Source organism: Chionomys nivalis, chromosome 12 (assembly GCF_950005125.1).
Source record: "Chionomys nivalis chromosome 12, mChiNiv1.1, whole genome shotgun sequence".
NCBI lineage: Eukaryota > Metazoa > Chordata > Mammalia > Rodentia > Cricetidae > Chionomys > Chionomys nivalis.
In genome coordinates, this window is record NC_080097.1 from 38,424,980 (window position 1) to 38,441,837 (window position 16,858).

The 16,858-nt window shown below is 40.8% G+C and overlaps 1 protein-coding gene across 2 annotated transcripts in view; it reads left to right on the forward strand.

The window, feature by feature from the left end:
* Positions 1–16,858, forward strand: part of Cog3 (component of oligomeric golgi complex 3) — a 56,957-nt gene that overhangs the window by 1,865 nt on the left and 38,234 nt on the right. For both annotated transcript variants that reach the window (XM_057786295.1, XM_057786296.1), the window contains exons 2-7: positions 7,755–7,901; positions 12,492–12,553; positions 13,602–13,767; positions 14,446–14,520; positions 15,407–15,499; positions 16,407–16,532. In XM_057786295.1, coding sequence (XP_057642278.1) covers positions 7,755–7,901; positions 12,492–12,553; positions 13,602–13,767; positions 14,446–14,520; positions 15,407–15,499; positions 16,407–16,532 — 669 coding nt within the window. The remainder of the gene's footprint in view (positions 1–7,754; positions 7,902–12,491; positions 12,554–13,601; positions 13,768–14,445; positions 14,521–15,406; positions 15,500–16,406; positions 16,533–16,858) is intronic.

Genomic DNA, 16,858 nt, shown 5'->3' on the forward strand with positions numbered 1-16,858 from the left:
GCAGACGTAAAAGTGAAGAGAAGACCATTTAAAGAAAATGACAGCCTAGCGTGAGAACTGACATGGAAACATGAAGCCAGCCTGGGAAAGGCTAGGTCAGTAACGGTCTAGCATTGGAAAGAACAGCCTAAGATCATGGCTAGAGGATGTACTTAGCAAGGCCAAGTATTCAAGGAAGGTCTCAGTTTTAGAAAGAGTCTGCTTACACCGACTTCGGGATCTTGGAGGAGCAAGTCTTCATTGCTTTCGTTTCCCCATACAAAAGTATTCTCTGATGGGATAACCTCGTTGTTGAAAAATGTCTAACTGGCATATTTCCATCAACTTCTGTAGCATTTCAATAAATAATTTCCTGATCCATTGGAACTGGACCTATTTAGTAGTCTAGTTGGTGTTCAGCTAATGCTTTGTAATCATCATAAAGATGTTAATATCTTTAGAAAGCAGATTTCTCACCTATAAAAAAGCACTCCTGGGACTGGAGAGGTGGCCCAGAAGTTAAAAGCACTTAGTGCTCTTTTTTTTTTTTTTTTTGCAAAGCATTGTATTTTTTTTTTTATTAATTAATTAATTTAATTATTAAAGATTTCTGCCTCTTCCCCGCCACCACCTCCCATTCCCTCCCCCTCCCCCAATCAAGTCTTCCTTCCTCCTCAGCCCAAAGAGCCAGCAGGTTTCTCTGCCCTGTGGGAGGTCCAAGGACCACCCACCTCCATCCAGGTCTATTAAGGTGAGCATCCAAACTACCTGGGCTCCCACAAAGCCATTACATGCAATAGGATCAAGAACCCATTGCCATTGTTCTTCAGTTCTCAGTAGTCCTCATTGTCCATTATGTTCAGCGAGACCGGTTTTGTCCCATGCTTTTTCAGTCCCCGGCCAGCTGGCCTTGGTGAGTTCCCGATAGAACATCCCCATTGCCTCAGTGTGTGGGTGCACCCCTCGCCGTCCTGAGTTCCTTGCTCGTGCTCACTCTCCTTCTGCTCCTCCTTTGGATCGTGAGACTTCAGTCCAGTGCTCCAATGTTGGTCTCTGTCTCTGTCTTCTTTCATCGCCTGATGAAGGTTAATATTCAGGGGGATGCTTATATGTTTTTCTTTGGGTTCACCTTCTTATTTAGCTTCTCTAGAGTCACGATTTATAGTCTCAATGTCCTTTATTTATGGCTAGAAACCAAATATGAGTGAGTACATCCCATGTTCCTCTTCCAAAAAATCAGTTGCCTTCCTATACACTAAGGATAAGGAAGCAGAGAGGGAAATCAGAGAAGCATCACCTTTCACGATAGCCACAAATAGCATGAAATACCTTGGGGTAACTCTGACCAAGGAAGTGAAAGATCTATTTGGCAAGAACTTTAAGTCTTTGAAGAAAGAAATTGAAGAGGACACCAGAAAATGGAAGGACCTCCCTTGCTCTTGGATTGGGAGGATCAACATAGTAAAAATGGCAATTCTACCAAAAGCAATCTATAGATTCAACGCAATCCCCATCAAAATCCCATCAAAATTCTTCACAGATCTGGAGAAGACAATAATCAACTTTATATGGAAAAACAAAAAACCCAGGATAGCCAAAACAATCTTATACAATAAAGGATTGTCTGGAGGCATTACCATCCCTGACTTCAAACTCTATTACAGAGCTACAGTACTGAAAACGGCTTGGTACTGGCATAAAAACAGAGAAGTCGACCAATGGAATAGAATAGAAGACCCTGACTTTAGCCCACAAACCTATGAACACCTGATTTTCGATAAAGGAGCTAAAAGTATACAATGGAAAAAAGAGAGCATCTTCAACAAATTGTGCTGGCAAAACTGGAAGTCAATCTGTAGAAGAATGAAAATAGATCCATATATATCACCATGCACAAAACTCAAGTCCAAATGGATTAAAGACCTCAATATCAGTCCAAACACACTGAATCTGATAGAAGAGAAAGTGGGAAGTACTCTACAACACATGGGCACAGGAGAACACTTCCTACGTATAACCCCAGCAGCACAAACACTAAGGACATCACTGAATAAATGGGACCTCCTGAGACTGAGAAGCTTCTGTAAAGCAAAGGACACTGTCACTAAGACAGAAAGGCAACCCACTGACTGGGAGAAGATCTTTTTTTTGGTTTTTCGAGACAGGGTTTCTCTGTGGCTTTGGAGCCTGTCCTGGAACTAGCTCTTGTAGACCAGGCTGGTCTCGAACTCACAAAGATCCGCCTACCTCTGCCTCCCAAGTGCTGGGCACTTAGTGCTCTTGCAGAGGACACAGGTTCAATTCCTAGCACTTGTATGATGGTTCACAACATACCTGTAACTCCAGTTCTCTCTTCTGACCTCTGGGCACTAAACATGCATGTGCAAATACAAACAGGCAAAACACACACATACAAAATGAAAAATATGTAATAAAATTCCTTACCTTAGAAAGTTGCATTTTTTTTAAAAAGAGATATTTGTATGTATATATTGCTTTAGATAAAAGAATTTTCAGTACAGTGTTTTCTTGTAGTTGAGGCAAATTTTCCTAAAACAGTGAGGATCTTTTTCTGCTAAGAATTCTTGTTGAAGTGCTAAATTAATTTACCTTGAAATCTGTCTGTAATTTACTGCCATAGCTGTTGTGTTCTTGTAGGTGTGTGACTTCGGTCATGATAATTAACTTCCGTATGCTTCTCTTTTCTTTGTTATAAAATAGACACTTGTCTTATGGGGAGTTGTGAAACTGGAAGGCAGTCATGTACAGAAGTGGGGCATGGCAAACTCCTTGCTAATTTTACATTATTCATGTGATCTCTTTCAAACAATGAATGTTTTAAAAGAATAGATTAGAATCTTGAGCTAGTTTAGGCATCACTGAGACTGAAGATAGGAAGAAAGTGTTTTGGTCCCTGGAAGGCTCTGAGCCTCCACTGATGTGCTCTAAATAGAGAAAGGATTGCCAGTTCAGTTGGGGAATGGATTGATCCAGTTGATTCTAAGAGTCGTTTTCTCCAGTCCAGGATTTTCTAAGAAATGAGGCTGACGAGAGGAAGGGACATTTGTCTTTTCCTGGATTGGCTCAGCTGATGAAGCAGTGCTGGGTGGTTTATTGTAATTATTATTTAGTATGCTCATGTCCATTTGTATAGGCCGTACCGTAGCTTTCCAACATGGCCAGCAACTTCCATGCTCTTGTCTGTCCGGTGGTGTGTCTGCCCTGTCCCGAAGCCAGGGCAGTGAGTGAGGGAGCCCTTCTTGAGTCAGCTCTTCTCTGAGAAGTCAGAAGCAGCAATGCTGGGGACACTGCCACGCCCCTTTTGACCTGCCACTCTAGTTCTGCTATTTGTGAAAAGAACTTAGCGGGACATAAATTTTTCTCTTATGCTGTTAAAAATTGCTAAAATTATTATTTAAAATTACTTTTAAAAAGTTTTCTTTTGAGTATTCTTTAAAATATTTCTCTTTAAAATTACTATTTTTTTTTAAAGGGGTTGTATTGTAGTTTCTTTCCTATTTAGTTTGAGAGAAAACAGTTTTTTGTTTTGTTTTTTGGTTTCTGTAGCTTTGGAGCCTGTCCTGGAACTCCCTTTGTAGACCAGGCTGGCCTCGAACTCACAGAGATCCGCCTGCCTCTGCCTCCGGAGAAAATAGTTTCTTATTAGTAAGAGTAAAGGGGCCTGGTGGTAGTGGCGCACACCTTTAGTCCCAGCATTTAGGAGGCAGAGGCAGGTGGATCTCTGTGAATTCGAGGCCAGCCTGGTCTACAAGAGCTAGTTCCAGGACAGGCTCCAAAGCTACAGAGAAACCCTATCTTGAAAAACCAAACCAAACCAAACAAAAACACAACAACAAAATAACAAAGAGTAAAGGGACAGGGACTTTCCTGCTTTTCGTATTTTTTTTTTTTTTTTTGGTTTTTCGAGACAGGGTTTCTCTGTGTGGTTTTGAAGCCTGTCCTGGAACTAGCTCTTGTAGACCAGGCTGGTCTTGAACTCACAGAGATCCTCCTGCCTCTGCCTCCCAAGTACTGGGATTAAAGGCGTGCGCCACCACCGCCCGGCTGCTTTTCGTATTTAAAGTTTAAAATTTTTTTGATATTTTTATATATTATTATAATTATTATTGTTTTGTCTTTAGAGACAAGTTTCTCTTAGTAGCACTGACTGTCCTGGAGCTCACTCAGTAGACCAGGTTGGCATTGAACTCAAGATCCATCTGCCTCTGCCTCCTGAATGCTGGAATTAAAGACAATCACTACCACCGACGCCTGGCTGTATATTTTAATTATATATACATTCATGTGTTCATGTGGGTTTGTGCATGAGAGTGTCTGTCCGTGGGGGCTAGCTGAGGGTGTTGGAGCCCCTGGAACTGGAGTTAAATTTATTGATCTGAATCTATACACTTCCTGGGTGTATACCACCTGGCATGGGTGCTGGGAACTGAACTGCTATTCTTAACTGCTGAGCCATTTCTCCAGCCCCATAATTAAAGGTCTTATGATGGAAAATTAATTAGTATGTGTGCTTGAAATAATCAAATTGATTGCTCTTGGATAAATATGACCTATTTATTCATGATTAGATTATAGAATGTGTCTGGAATATCTTGAGTAGCTTCTCATAGATCTAGAGCTTTATCTGGTAAAGTAATTTAGAAAATAACATTTTTAGTTTAAACTCAGCACATGTCTATGACTCCTTGGGTCCATTCGAAATAACAGAAATTAATGCATGGTACACTTAAAAATATCAATGTAAAGACTTAGCAACCAAACAAGATATAAATATTAGAATTTTGATAGTTTGAAATAGTTGAGTTTTCTGCTGTCCAGGTCCAGCCTCAGTCTTAGGCAGGTCCTTTGTCCCTGGGCCTTGGAGATGGGACTTTGCTGTTGTGTATGTTTCTCTTAGCTGCGGGAGACTCCTCTGATATCCTGGGTCCTGTATGGTTTCTTGTCTGTTGTCCAGAGTGGAAGTTTTTTTCTTTTCCCTTTTTCCAGCTATAATAGGGTGCTGTGTGTCATAGCTGACAGACGTTGCTACTCCTTGCCCCATCCTGTGGCCTAAGGCTTTTGTTTCTTAGGGAGAAAGGGCTAGGCGGGCTTTGTGCCCTGCTTTCCATGAAGTAGTAACCAGGTCGGCACCACCTTGTTCACGTACTTGCCCACGGCTCTCTAGGAGTTTGTGTGAGTAGGTGTGGCTTCTTCCTAAGTCAGTAGCTTCCATATGCTTCTGTCTACCTTCTAGTCCTTAGTGATTGGTGACAAATTAATTCTAGAATTCTTTTTAGCCACTTGCATGGTGCTTGTCATTCCCTTTCCCCTTGGTCTCCCACAAGGGAGTCAATATTTGACTTTGACTGAAATGTCCATCTTTCTCCAGTTTGATTAATTTTATTTTCTGTGTGTAAATGCTTTGTCTGCATGTTTACTGTGTACTATGTTTGTGCATAGTGCCCACGGAGGCCAGAAGAGGATATCAGGTCCCCTGGAACTGGAGTTATGGAAGGTTGTATACCACCTTGTGGGTGATGGGAATTGAATCAGGTCTTCTGCAAGAGGAACAAGTGCTTATAACTACTGAGCCATCTCTTCAACCTTTCCTCCTGGGTTTAATTTGCATGGTTATCCTTGAGCCTGAGCTATGATGTATTTAAGAATACTTAATGCTTGCTGACAAGATGGTTTTGTGTGTAAAAGTCTTTTTGGTCAAGCTGATTGAACCTGAGTTCAGTCTCTGGACCTACATGGTGGAAGGAGAGAACTGACTTAAGTTGTCCTCTGACCTCCACATGAGGTCACACACAAATGCTAAATAAATATAATAATTAAAAAAGAATACTTAGCTTTTGTGAATTATTTGGCTTTTGCATGTTTGTGTGCAAGCAACATGGATTTCAGTCTCTTTGTCCAGGTGTAGGCCTGCGTGTTTACTGTGATGTTTCTCCAGTCCTAGTTGGAGGCATTACATCTTCCCTTTACATCTTACTGACCTTCTGCTACTTACATTCCTGCCTCCCCTTTACCTCTTACCTACCTCCCGTGATCTCTTGTTGCAGAACTAACTTACACTACTAACACAGTACTGCGAAGACAGCTTGGTTACTATTCTGTTCTCAAGAGGCAGTGTAGATTCAGATCAATACATTTATTCTGTCCTAGCTCCTAAATAGGAGAGTAATAAAGAACTATGGTTGCTATTAATAGGAAATATAAAAAAGTACTTCTAATGCCAGTAGTTCAATTGTACTGAATATTTACTATGTTGCAGGTCTTATGTTAAGTTATGCCGCATTGTCTCGGGGTGTGTGTGTGTGTGTGTGTGTGGCAGCTCCTTGGTTAATTGGTGTGTGTGTGTGTGTGTGTGTGGTGGCTCCTTGGTTAACTGGGGAGCTTCCACAGTGCAGGTGTAGTTGCTGTCTATCTCAGTTACAGTTCTGTCTTCAGAACCCTTAATGGCAGCACACAGTTGCTGGTGACACTTTAGCCTCAGGATAGATTTCCCTGAGTTTGAGAACCTTAATTCTTGCTGGGCCACAGCACTTTTACATCAGGGTGTACTACTTTCAGCAAGAGTTTATATACATTGTGATGTCCCGATAAGTAAGACATTTGCATCTGGCTGGGACCCTCCTGGCTCTGGGTCTGACTCATTTGTGTACAAGGACCCTCCTGATCGTGTTGGCTGTGGTTGGCTGTTGTTTGCAGTTACTTGGAGAAGCCAGTGCTTTCTTCTCTGCTTCTCACGGTAGTCGTAGTGTGGCTTCTGGATCTGTATGCGTAAGAGGAGAAATGGAGGGATAGAGTCATGAGTTTCCCCGGTGCTACCCAGCTTGTACACTAGCAAGAGGCTTTCAACCAGGCTCCACTTCAGTGTTCACCGTGAAGTGTAGCCCCGTGTGAGCACAGATGTAACCTTGTTTCTAGATTACTAGTGGGATATTTGTGCATTGAGCTTATATCAACTTAAAAAAAAAAACAACAAACCCTGTCTTCAGATGGAATGTCTGCATTTAGAGAGAGCAGTTTCCTAGGGCTTTGAGTCATGTCTTACGTTGGGAGACTTTAAATGCCATGAGCTGAGGACTGAAACGTAGGATTGAACCTAACAGTGGGCCCTGTTGCTTTCCCTACCACCTGGTTCCAGTTTCTTTTAGTTCTAAAAACAGTTTGTCTAATAAGTGACTTCAGGTGAATGAATACAGAGCTTAGGCGTCGTTAGTGGTGGGGACAGAGAGTGCTGTGTTGGTGTTACAGGGAGGCCTTGTCCCTGGGCTCTTGTGGAGCTGATAGAAACACTGAGATTCTTCCGAGTCTCTTGTCTGTCGTTGAATCTCACAGTGTGTCAGCGTAGGTGAGGTGGTAGGTGAGGTACTGTGGGTGGAGGTGGTAGGAGGAGGCAGTTTGTTGTTCAGTGAGTATGATGTGTTAATTTTGTTGGTTGGTCAGGCCTTTGTGTTGGCTCCTGCAGAGAACACACTATTTGCAGCAGCACACAGGTCTCCTTCTGTCGAATGGTGGTTTACACAGGTTCAGGTGGTTCTACGTAGGCTCAGGCCCCTATTAGATCACTGACACTGGTGTCCTCTTTACATCTTGAGTGGTGTCTATCCGAAAAAGGGCTAGTGGAGATTCTTAGTACTGTGTGACCTATCCTGATCTCAGAGGATTTCAAGGAAATACTCCTTTCTCTTTGAAAACAAGACAGAAACAATTGAGTTGATTTAGGAAACTTTTCAAGTTAAATGTCTGTGACTTTCTTTTTCAAGCTCCCAATTGAAGACATCTGCAGCTTAGCATCCCAGTCACTGCCCATTGAACTGACTGCTGTGGTGCCTGAATCTACAGAAGACATCCTCTTGAAGGGCTTTGCTTCCTTAGAGATGAAAGAGGAAAGAATCGAGACTGCACAGCAGGTAAATGGACCATCTTTCCTAGGGACATTGGATTATTCTAGATGTCTCAGTAAAAATGTCTGCCACAGCACAAGCATTGGCATTCTAGAGCTCTAGAAAGGTTGAATGCAGTTCCCGGTCCCCTCTACCTCTTTGGTGACCAAACTTTCAAATATTTGAATCTGGGGGGGGCATTCTTATTCAGACCACCACACTGTTTAATTATATTGGCAATAAAATAAAAATATGATAAAAAGTAATAGAGTAACTAACAGGGCTGGAGAGATGACCTAGTGGTTAAAAGTATCGGTGCTCTTCCTGGCACCCACATTGGGTTGCTAAGAGCTGTTTGTTTGTTTGTTTGGTTGGTTGGTTTTTTTTGAGACAGGGTTTCTCAGTGTAGCCCTGGCTGTCCTGGAACTTGCTCTGGCTGGCCTTGAACTCACAGAGATCTGCCTGTTTTTGCCTCCCAAGTGCTGGGATTAAAGGTGTGTGCCATCACTACCCAGCTTCTCACATTTCCAGGGGATCTGAAGCTCTCTTTTGACATCTGTGGGCACCAGGCACACACATAGTACATAGACATACACACAGCGAAACCTCACACAGATAAAATAATTTTTAAAAAGATAAGAATAAATCTTTATAAAAATACATACATCTAGATGCACATATAAACATTTCTCTACTTTGTTGCTGTAATTCTTAAAATCCTAAATGCTTTCTTTAGATGCAAATTAGTAATTTAGCCTGCATTTTGCGATTTCCTTACTGCTAATTACAAACCTAAATGTGTAACAGTTTCTATGGATGCTTCCCTGTTTATTCTTTCTGATTTGTTAAGAGAGTTCCAGCTCTCTATGTCTGTACCACCCTGAACACACTGATCTCATCTGATCTTGGAACTCTGAAGGGTTGGGCCTGGTTAGTACTTGCAGGTGAGAGTTAGAGCTGCCTGAGACAGGAGGATCACTAGTTTGGGGCTAGTCTGGATATATATAGCAAGTTCAAGGGCATCCTGGGCTACATAGTACATAGGCTCTGTCTCTAAGACAAAAACAAAGACAAAAAAGGAGTTAAAGGGGAGGCATTTCTAAATGAAACATAAAGCAGATATACTGAATTGCATGCATTATAAGTCAAAAGAGGCAGTAAGAAAAGCAAAGCTCTTGCTGGAGTTAGGCTGACCTATGTGTTCTCCTGTTGTAAAGTTAGGTTGATCCACATCTACTCTTGTAGAAATTATGTCTACTCCTGTTGTAGAGTTAGGTTGATTCACATCTACTCCTGTTGTAGAGTTAAATTGGCCTATATCTGCTCCTGTTGTAGAGTTAGGTTGACCTACTTCTGCTCCTGCTATAGTTAGGCTAATCCTACTATAGTTACGCTGACCCACATCTGCCCCCACATCTGCTCCTGCTGTAGGTAGGCTGATCCACATCTACTCCTGCTGTAGTTAGGCCAACCCACATCTGTTCCTGCTGTAGGTAGGCCAACCCACATCTGTTCCTGCTGTAGTTAGACCAACCCACATCTGTTCCTGCTGTAGTTAGATCAACCTACATCTGCTCCTGCTGTAGTTAGATCAACCTACATCTGCTCCTGCTGTAGTTAGGCCAACCCACATCTGCTCCTGCTGTAGGTAGGCTGATCCACATCTGCTCCTGCTGTAGTTAGGCCAACCCACATCTGTTCCTGCTGTAGGTAGGCCAACCCACATCTGTTCCTGCTGTAGTTAGACCAACCCACATCTGTTCCTGCTGTAGTTAGATCAACCTACATCTGCTCCTGCTGTAGTTAGATCAACCTACATCTGCTCCTGCTGTAGTTAGGCCAACCCACATCTGTTCCTGCTGTAGTTAGGCCAACCCACATCTGCTCCTGCTGTTGGCTCCACTATTTACCATCATTGTGAGTTTCAGCAAATTACTTACCTTTTTGGGTCTTTAGTTTCTGAGTCTTTAAAACAAGGATGATTATATGATGTCGGATTTCATTGGTTAATTAATAAAGAAACTGCTTGGCCTGATAGGTTAGAATATAGGTGGGTGGAGTAAACAGAACAGAATGCTGGGAGGAAGAGGAAGTGAGGCTCAGACGCCATGCCACTCCTCTCCAGGGCAGATGCGATGAAGCAAGCTGCCAGGTCAGACATGCTGAATCTTTCCCGGTAAGACTGGTGCTACACAGATTACTAAATATGGGTTGTGGTGCTACACACATGAATAGAAATGGGCCAGGCAGTGTTTATATGAATACAGTTTGTGTGTTGTTATTTTGGGGCATAAGCTAGCCAGGCGGCTGGGAGCTGGGTGGCAGGAACACAGCCCGCAGCTCCTTCAACAATTCTATACCTATATTCTATGATTTTTATGAGAATTAAATAACACATGCAGATATAGCAAGCACACAATAAATGAGTAGAAAATGTTAGCCAAGTTAGATGACAAGCCTGCACACCCTTGACATTGACTTCCACTTTGAGAGAGATGGTGATCATGTTCTGTGTCTGTGAATGCCATTATACTGTTTGAAACAGTCATTTTTCCCTTCCACATTACCTCAGTCTGCAAACAAGCAGATTTCAGCACAGCACATTGATAGGATGCCGCTGTACTATGCTCTCGCCTTCCTTCCCTTTCCTCTCTCCTCACCTTCCTTCGTCCACTCTTACCGATTATTCTCTCTTACTAAAATAGTTGTCCTTCTGTGAAAACACAAGCTTCTGTATTAAAATTTACATTTGCATATCTCTGTAACAGCTTGAAGTACCTAATATGTAGGTTATGATTTATATATGATGAAATTTACTCACTTTAATTGTCAGCCAGATGAGTTTTGATGAGTGTGCATACTACTATAACTACTTCTATCAGTATATGAACCTGATTTTAACCTGTTTTTGTTTTTGTTTTTTTCAAGACAGGGTATTTCTATGGAACAGTTCTAGCTGTCCTGGGACAAGACTGACCTAGAACTCATAGAGATCCACCTGCCTCTGCCTCCCAAGTGCTGTGCTGTTTTTGTTTCACATTTTGAGGTGGAGTCTTGTGTACTATAGGCTGACTGTCTTAGGGTTTCTATTGCTGTGAAGAGAAACCATGACTGTGGCAACTCTTATAAAGCAAGACATTTAGTTAGGGCTGGCTTACAGTTCAGAGGTTTAACCCATTATCATGGCAGAAAGCATGGCAGAAATGCAGGTAGACATGGTGCTGGAGAGTATCTGAGAATTCTCCATCTGGATCAGCAGACAGCAGGAAGAGATAGTGGGCCACTAAGCCTGGTTTGAGCAGAGATCTTAAAGCCCACCCACTAGTGACACACTTCCTCCAGCAAAGCCTCATCTACTCCAGAAAGACCACACCTCCTAATAGTGCCACTCTCCATGAGCCTGGAGGGGCCATTTTCTTTCAAACCACCACCTAACCTATATTTATGATGTAGCCCTGGCTGGTTCTGGAGCTTATCTTCCAATCTCTACTTCCCAAGTGCTGAGATTACAGGTGTGTGCTCCATACCTAGCTAAAATATAAATTTTTTTTTTTTTTGGTTTTTCGAGACAGGGTTTCTCTGTGGTTTTGGAGCCTGTCCTGGAACTAGCTCTTGTAGACCAGGCTGGTCTCGAACTCACAGAGACCTCTGCCTCCCGAGTGCTGGGATTAAAGGCGTGCGCCACCACTGCCCGGCTAAAATATTTTTTATCATGCCCAAAATTTCTCATGTAAATTAACCCTCTTATCTGTTTTTTTTTTTTTTTTGTTTTGTCTTTCTTCTCTCTCTGCCCCACACCCCTTCCTTTCCCCAGTGATGTAGCCCAGGCTGGTCTTGAACTTGTGATCTCCTTGCTTCAGCTTTCTAAGCACTGGTATGGCAGGCATGTATGACCATGCCAGATTTTATCTATTTTTAAATGATGGAAGATTTCTATAACATTGGTGTAGGAGCCGGTAACAGCCTCAAATCCATATTCTTTTTCATTTTTATTTTATGTGAGTAGATGTTTTGTTTGCCTGCATGTATGTTTGTGTACCACTTATGTGCCTGGTACCCTCAGAAGCCAGAAGAAGGCATTGGATCCCCAGGAACTAGAGTTACAGACAGTTGTGAATCATCATGGGGATGCTGGGAATTGAATCAGGTCCTCTGGAGAGCAACCAGTGCTCTTAACCACTGAGCCATCTCTGCAGCCTCCCCAAAGTTCATATCCTTAATCCACTATGCGATTTTCAAGTTTATATGCTCACCATTCTTATTAGGTAACATTAATATTAATACCTACCCAAAGCCCTATGATAATTCTTTAAATTTGGCAAACTAAGAGCCAGGTATTAGTTTCTTAAGAAAAAATATTTATTTTCTTTATATGTGTTTTTAATACTCCTTCTTACTTGACTCTGGAAATGACCAGTGTTTTAATATCTTTTGCTTTTCCTGGTATATAGATGTTTTGTATGTATATACTAAAACTCAAAGCTAATTATTAGTGGCTGAGCCCTAGAAATAAGAGTTAGTTAGGTAATGCCTGCCCTTTAACTTGTACTCTACCATGTAATCACTTTCCACTTATCTGTTTTAGTTTGATTGACAGAATAATCCTCTTATTTTCAGTTTTTCTCATGGTTTGCAAAGCTGCAAACTCAGATGGATCAGGATGAAGGAACTAAATATAGGTATGTGTGGGTCCTTTATTTGTTGGATATCCTGATTTTTACATCATAGCCATCTCAAGTTACCAAGAAAACTTAACAGTCAGATTTTCCTTAATACCAGCCAGGGTGAGGATTGGGGTTATAAGTGATTTTAGAAAAAGAACTGCCCAAAGAACTTGGATCAAGAAGTTGTATGGGAATTCTGTGAGGTGTTTGTGTGTCAGGAAAACATCCATGGAGGACCTTAGGGGTGGCCATGTAGATTGAGTATGGTTGGCATATGCTGATAGGGGAAGAATGATACCATATACAGTTTCTCTTCAGGTTTAGATTATGGGGTTCTGCATTGATGTTCAGTTAACATTTATGTAGGGCCATTATTACTTTTTGTTTTCCTTTTTTCAAGATGGGCTGTCTTATAAGTCACAGTGTAGAACAAGCTGGCCTCAAACTCACAGACATTTGCCTCCCAAGTGGTGGGATTAAAGGTGTGCATTGCCTGGCATAGTCATGGCCATTATTGCTAGGCAGCGTGCTATTGGATGTATAATCCTACTTTATCTGTAGCAGATCTTCAAAGACACGTTATCATTCCCATTTTACAAATGGCCAGCCTGAGGCTTGGTCACATTAACTACCAGTGTCATTTGGACTTTGCTAGAGCTGCGTTTTGGACCAGTGTCTTCTAGTCTCAAATCTAAAATTTTTTTTCGCATTTATCATGTGATCTTTAGAGGTGGCAGGTATCTGAAGGAGTAACCTTATTTGCTGCCTTGGGATATCCTGATGTCTTTGAAGGATGATGCCTGTAATTTATTGACTCTCATGCAGGAAACCAGGTTGTGGCTCTAAGGCTAATTCCTCTTATTGCTTGTGGTGTCAGTGACTTGTCTTCCTAAGCATTGGAGTAGTTTATGGACTAGCTTTTTACTGTAAATCTGAGTAAAGACTAACTCAGATTTTCCACCAGAAATTTATGATTTTGGAAAAGTCGAGACCGTATTGTTTATTAACTCTACCTATTGGGGGAAAATATTATTGCCAATCCCCTCTTGGTTCTGTTTTCTAGACAGATGAGGGATTACTTGTCTGGGTTTCAGGAACAGTGCGATGCTATCCTGAACGATGTGAACAGTGCCCTTCAGCATCTGGAGTCACTGCAGAAGCAGTACCTTTTTGTGTCCAATAAGACAGGGACTCTTCATGAAGCCTGTGAACAGCTCCTAAAAGAACAGGTAATTGGGAATGAGGAGGAGAGAGGATTGGTGATTAATTTTAAATAGACGATTAGTATTTAATTTTAATTTCTTTAATTTCTCTGGGTAGATGCCAAAGGCTGCTCTGTGTTAGACTGTATAGGGAGCAGAGCCATAGGCAGACCTTGCTTTGGTCTGCTGGTGCAGCCGCAGAGTGTGCTGCTCGTGTCGCTCTGCCCACTGTTGCTGGCATTTTCAGATAAGCAGACTGATTGCACTACTGGTTGTTTTCTTTTTGTTTTTTTGCTTTTTTTTTTGTTTGTTTGTTTTAGAGACAGGGTTTCTCTGTATAGCCCTGACTACCCTAGAACTCACTCTATAGAGCAGGCTGACCTTGAAGGGTTTTTGTTTTAATCAACTGTGAAGAGGTTCTTAAACTTGTAAGTTGCATAGAACATTGAAGAAACTATATTTCAGAATTTTCTCTGTATTTTTGTGTATTTTTAAAAGATAGGCACTTATTTTTATAAAAGATCATATGATACTAATTATTGTCTCCTTTTGTTCACGGGTACAGAAATGCTTGAGCACGATTCTGAAGTCTTATATCTGACTTAAACTTCAATGTCAAATATAACTCTATTCAAAGTAATTTTGACTTTAGGGTACCAGTTGGTGTATTTTTATAATAATTGGCTTTTCTTTTTAAAATGTGAGTCGGAACTTGCTGACCTTGCTGAGCACATCCAGCAGAAGCTGTCCTATTTCAATGACCTGGAGACGATTAACACAGTGAGTGCTTTGTGCTTTTCTCTAAAATTAGTGATAGCTTGTATTTCCCTTTTGTGGCAGTCATCAAGAATATAAAGTGATGCTCAAACTTAATAGTTGTTTGCTGATGGAGTCTCTGACTTCAGCAGGGTATCATTATCAGTTCAAAACTCTCCACGAGGGATTTCAGGAGGTTTTCTTCAGTTGTGTTATTGTTATTGGATCTCTTTGTTGATTTCCTGTTTTAGAATCTTCCCTTTAAGCTGTGAAAATTAGGATAATAAATGTTCAGTTTAAAGTCTTGCTATGCTGCATTTCTGTCATACTGGCCACACATTTCTAAACCACTGATGTTCAGTTTAAAGAAGCATAAGGCAGATGTATTTCTATGTTTATGACTTGTAAGTTAGTCATAATTATTTGTAAATCAGTTATTAATTATTATAGCTTAATATTAAAGACATAAAAGTAAAGCTGGCAGCCATTTAGACGTGGGATGTTGTGGAATTGGTTCATTGGTAAACCACTCCTGTGAGTGCTAGTTAATCCCTTAGCCATAAGAATGTGGCCAGTGGCCAGATGTAGACAGGGTATATATTGTGGAGTGGTAGTAAGTGGATCATCCAGGACTGTGATGTATTAGTTCAGTTTAGTGTTGCACAGCAGCATAGTAAAAACACCTCTGGGTTCTTGTCTGCCTTTTTTTTTTTTTTTTTTGCTAGTTTGGTACTTACTAGGTTGTTATATATAAACACAGTTGAGGATATTTTAGTGATTGTAAAAGGCTGTTGTTTAATTGACCTGAAAAGTACCCTATTACATTTGAAAAGAAATATGTTAATTCTAGTTAATAATTTTTAATGTTTCCTTTTTTTGTTGTTAATTGTTTCTTTTCCTTTGCTTGAAGAAACTGAATTCTCCCACGTTGTCTGTGAATAGTGAAGGATTTATCCCTATGCTGGCCAAGTTAGATGATTGTATAACATACATTTCATCTCATGTAAGTCACACTTTTATATTTTAAAATACTAACATTTCTATTATATCACTTACACAGTTAATTTTTTTTCCAGTGGAAAAAGTATAGTCAGCTCTCTATGGCTTTCTTAGGTGGATTCAACCCCTTGTGCATCACAAACATCATAAAGAATCATTTGTTTTTTCTGTACTGAACATATACAGCCTGTTTTTCTTGCTGTTGTTCCCTGAATGATACTGCATAATAGCTGTCTCTGTAGCATTTACATTACATTAGTCTCATAAGTAACTTGGTGATGATGTATAAGGGAGGATGCTTATTTGGTATATCCTTTGGGGTCCTGGAACTCGTGTTTTCTGAATGCTGAGGGGTGACCGTTATCTGTACATTCTGAAGAAAAACTAGTGTTTTTTTTGTTTGCTGTTCTTAGTGTTATACAAAGTACTTCCGACTTCTGAGCGTCTCCTAGAGTGGAAAGGGCTCTTTGATTCGGCTGTATCCTACCTAAAAGTGTGTGACTTTTAAGGTGTTCATTGATGGGTGTGCGAGATACTCTTTGGAAATGTAGTTACTAGGGTGGGGGTCCAGGGGAGCCTAGAAAGACGAGTCCTTTCATTTTAGCCCTCTCCTGAACTCCCAAGGATGCTCTGCTTTCTCATTTTCTCTCACTCCCTTATGTTCCTAGTAAGTCTTACTTAGCACCAGCCTCAGGGCTAGTGGGGCTCTGACACTGATTTTGTTTGCAGCTGGGGTTGCTGACTGAGTCTGCTTTGTGTCAGACACAGAGGACTGACTGCGACCAAGTTCTTCAAGTGTCTTCTTTACAGAGCTTATGATCTCCAGAGCTTTGCTTAGAGGACACCATTGTTCTCATTGAAAGTTTGCTTGTTGTTAATATTTATTTCTTTTGTAAATTTCTGTTTTACAGCCTAATTTTAAAGATTATCCTGTATATTTACTGAAGTTTAAACAATGTCTTTCTAAAGCTTTGCACCTCATGAAGATATATACTGTGAATACTCTGCAGACTCTCACAAATCAGTTACTTAAAAGGGTGAGTTAACAGACCCTAGTGACTGCTTGCTTTTGATATTGATTGATTTGCCTTCTACAACCTTTGTCTGAACTAATGCATAGGATTAAATTTTTACCCTTATTAAATAAGTATATGCTAAAGTTTTTATAATAGAGAAATATGACTATCCCATATAGCTTAATTAGTAGAGAGAGCCCTTGCCTAGTCCTGGTTATATTATAAAGTCCTTGTTTTAACCTCTAGCACCAGGGGAAATATTTAAAAGGTTTTTTTTTTAATTATCTATCACTCACACTTACTCAATTTTACTATTTTTGAATAATTTTCTGTCAATACTTTTTATG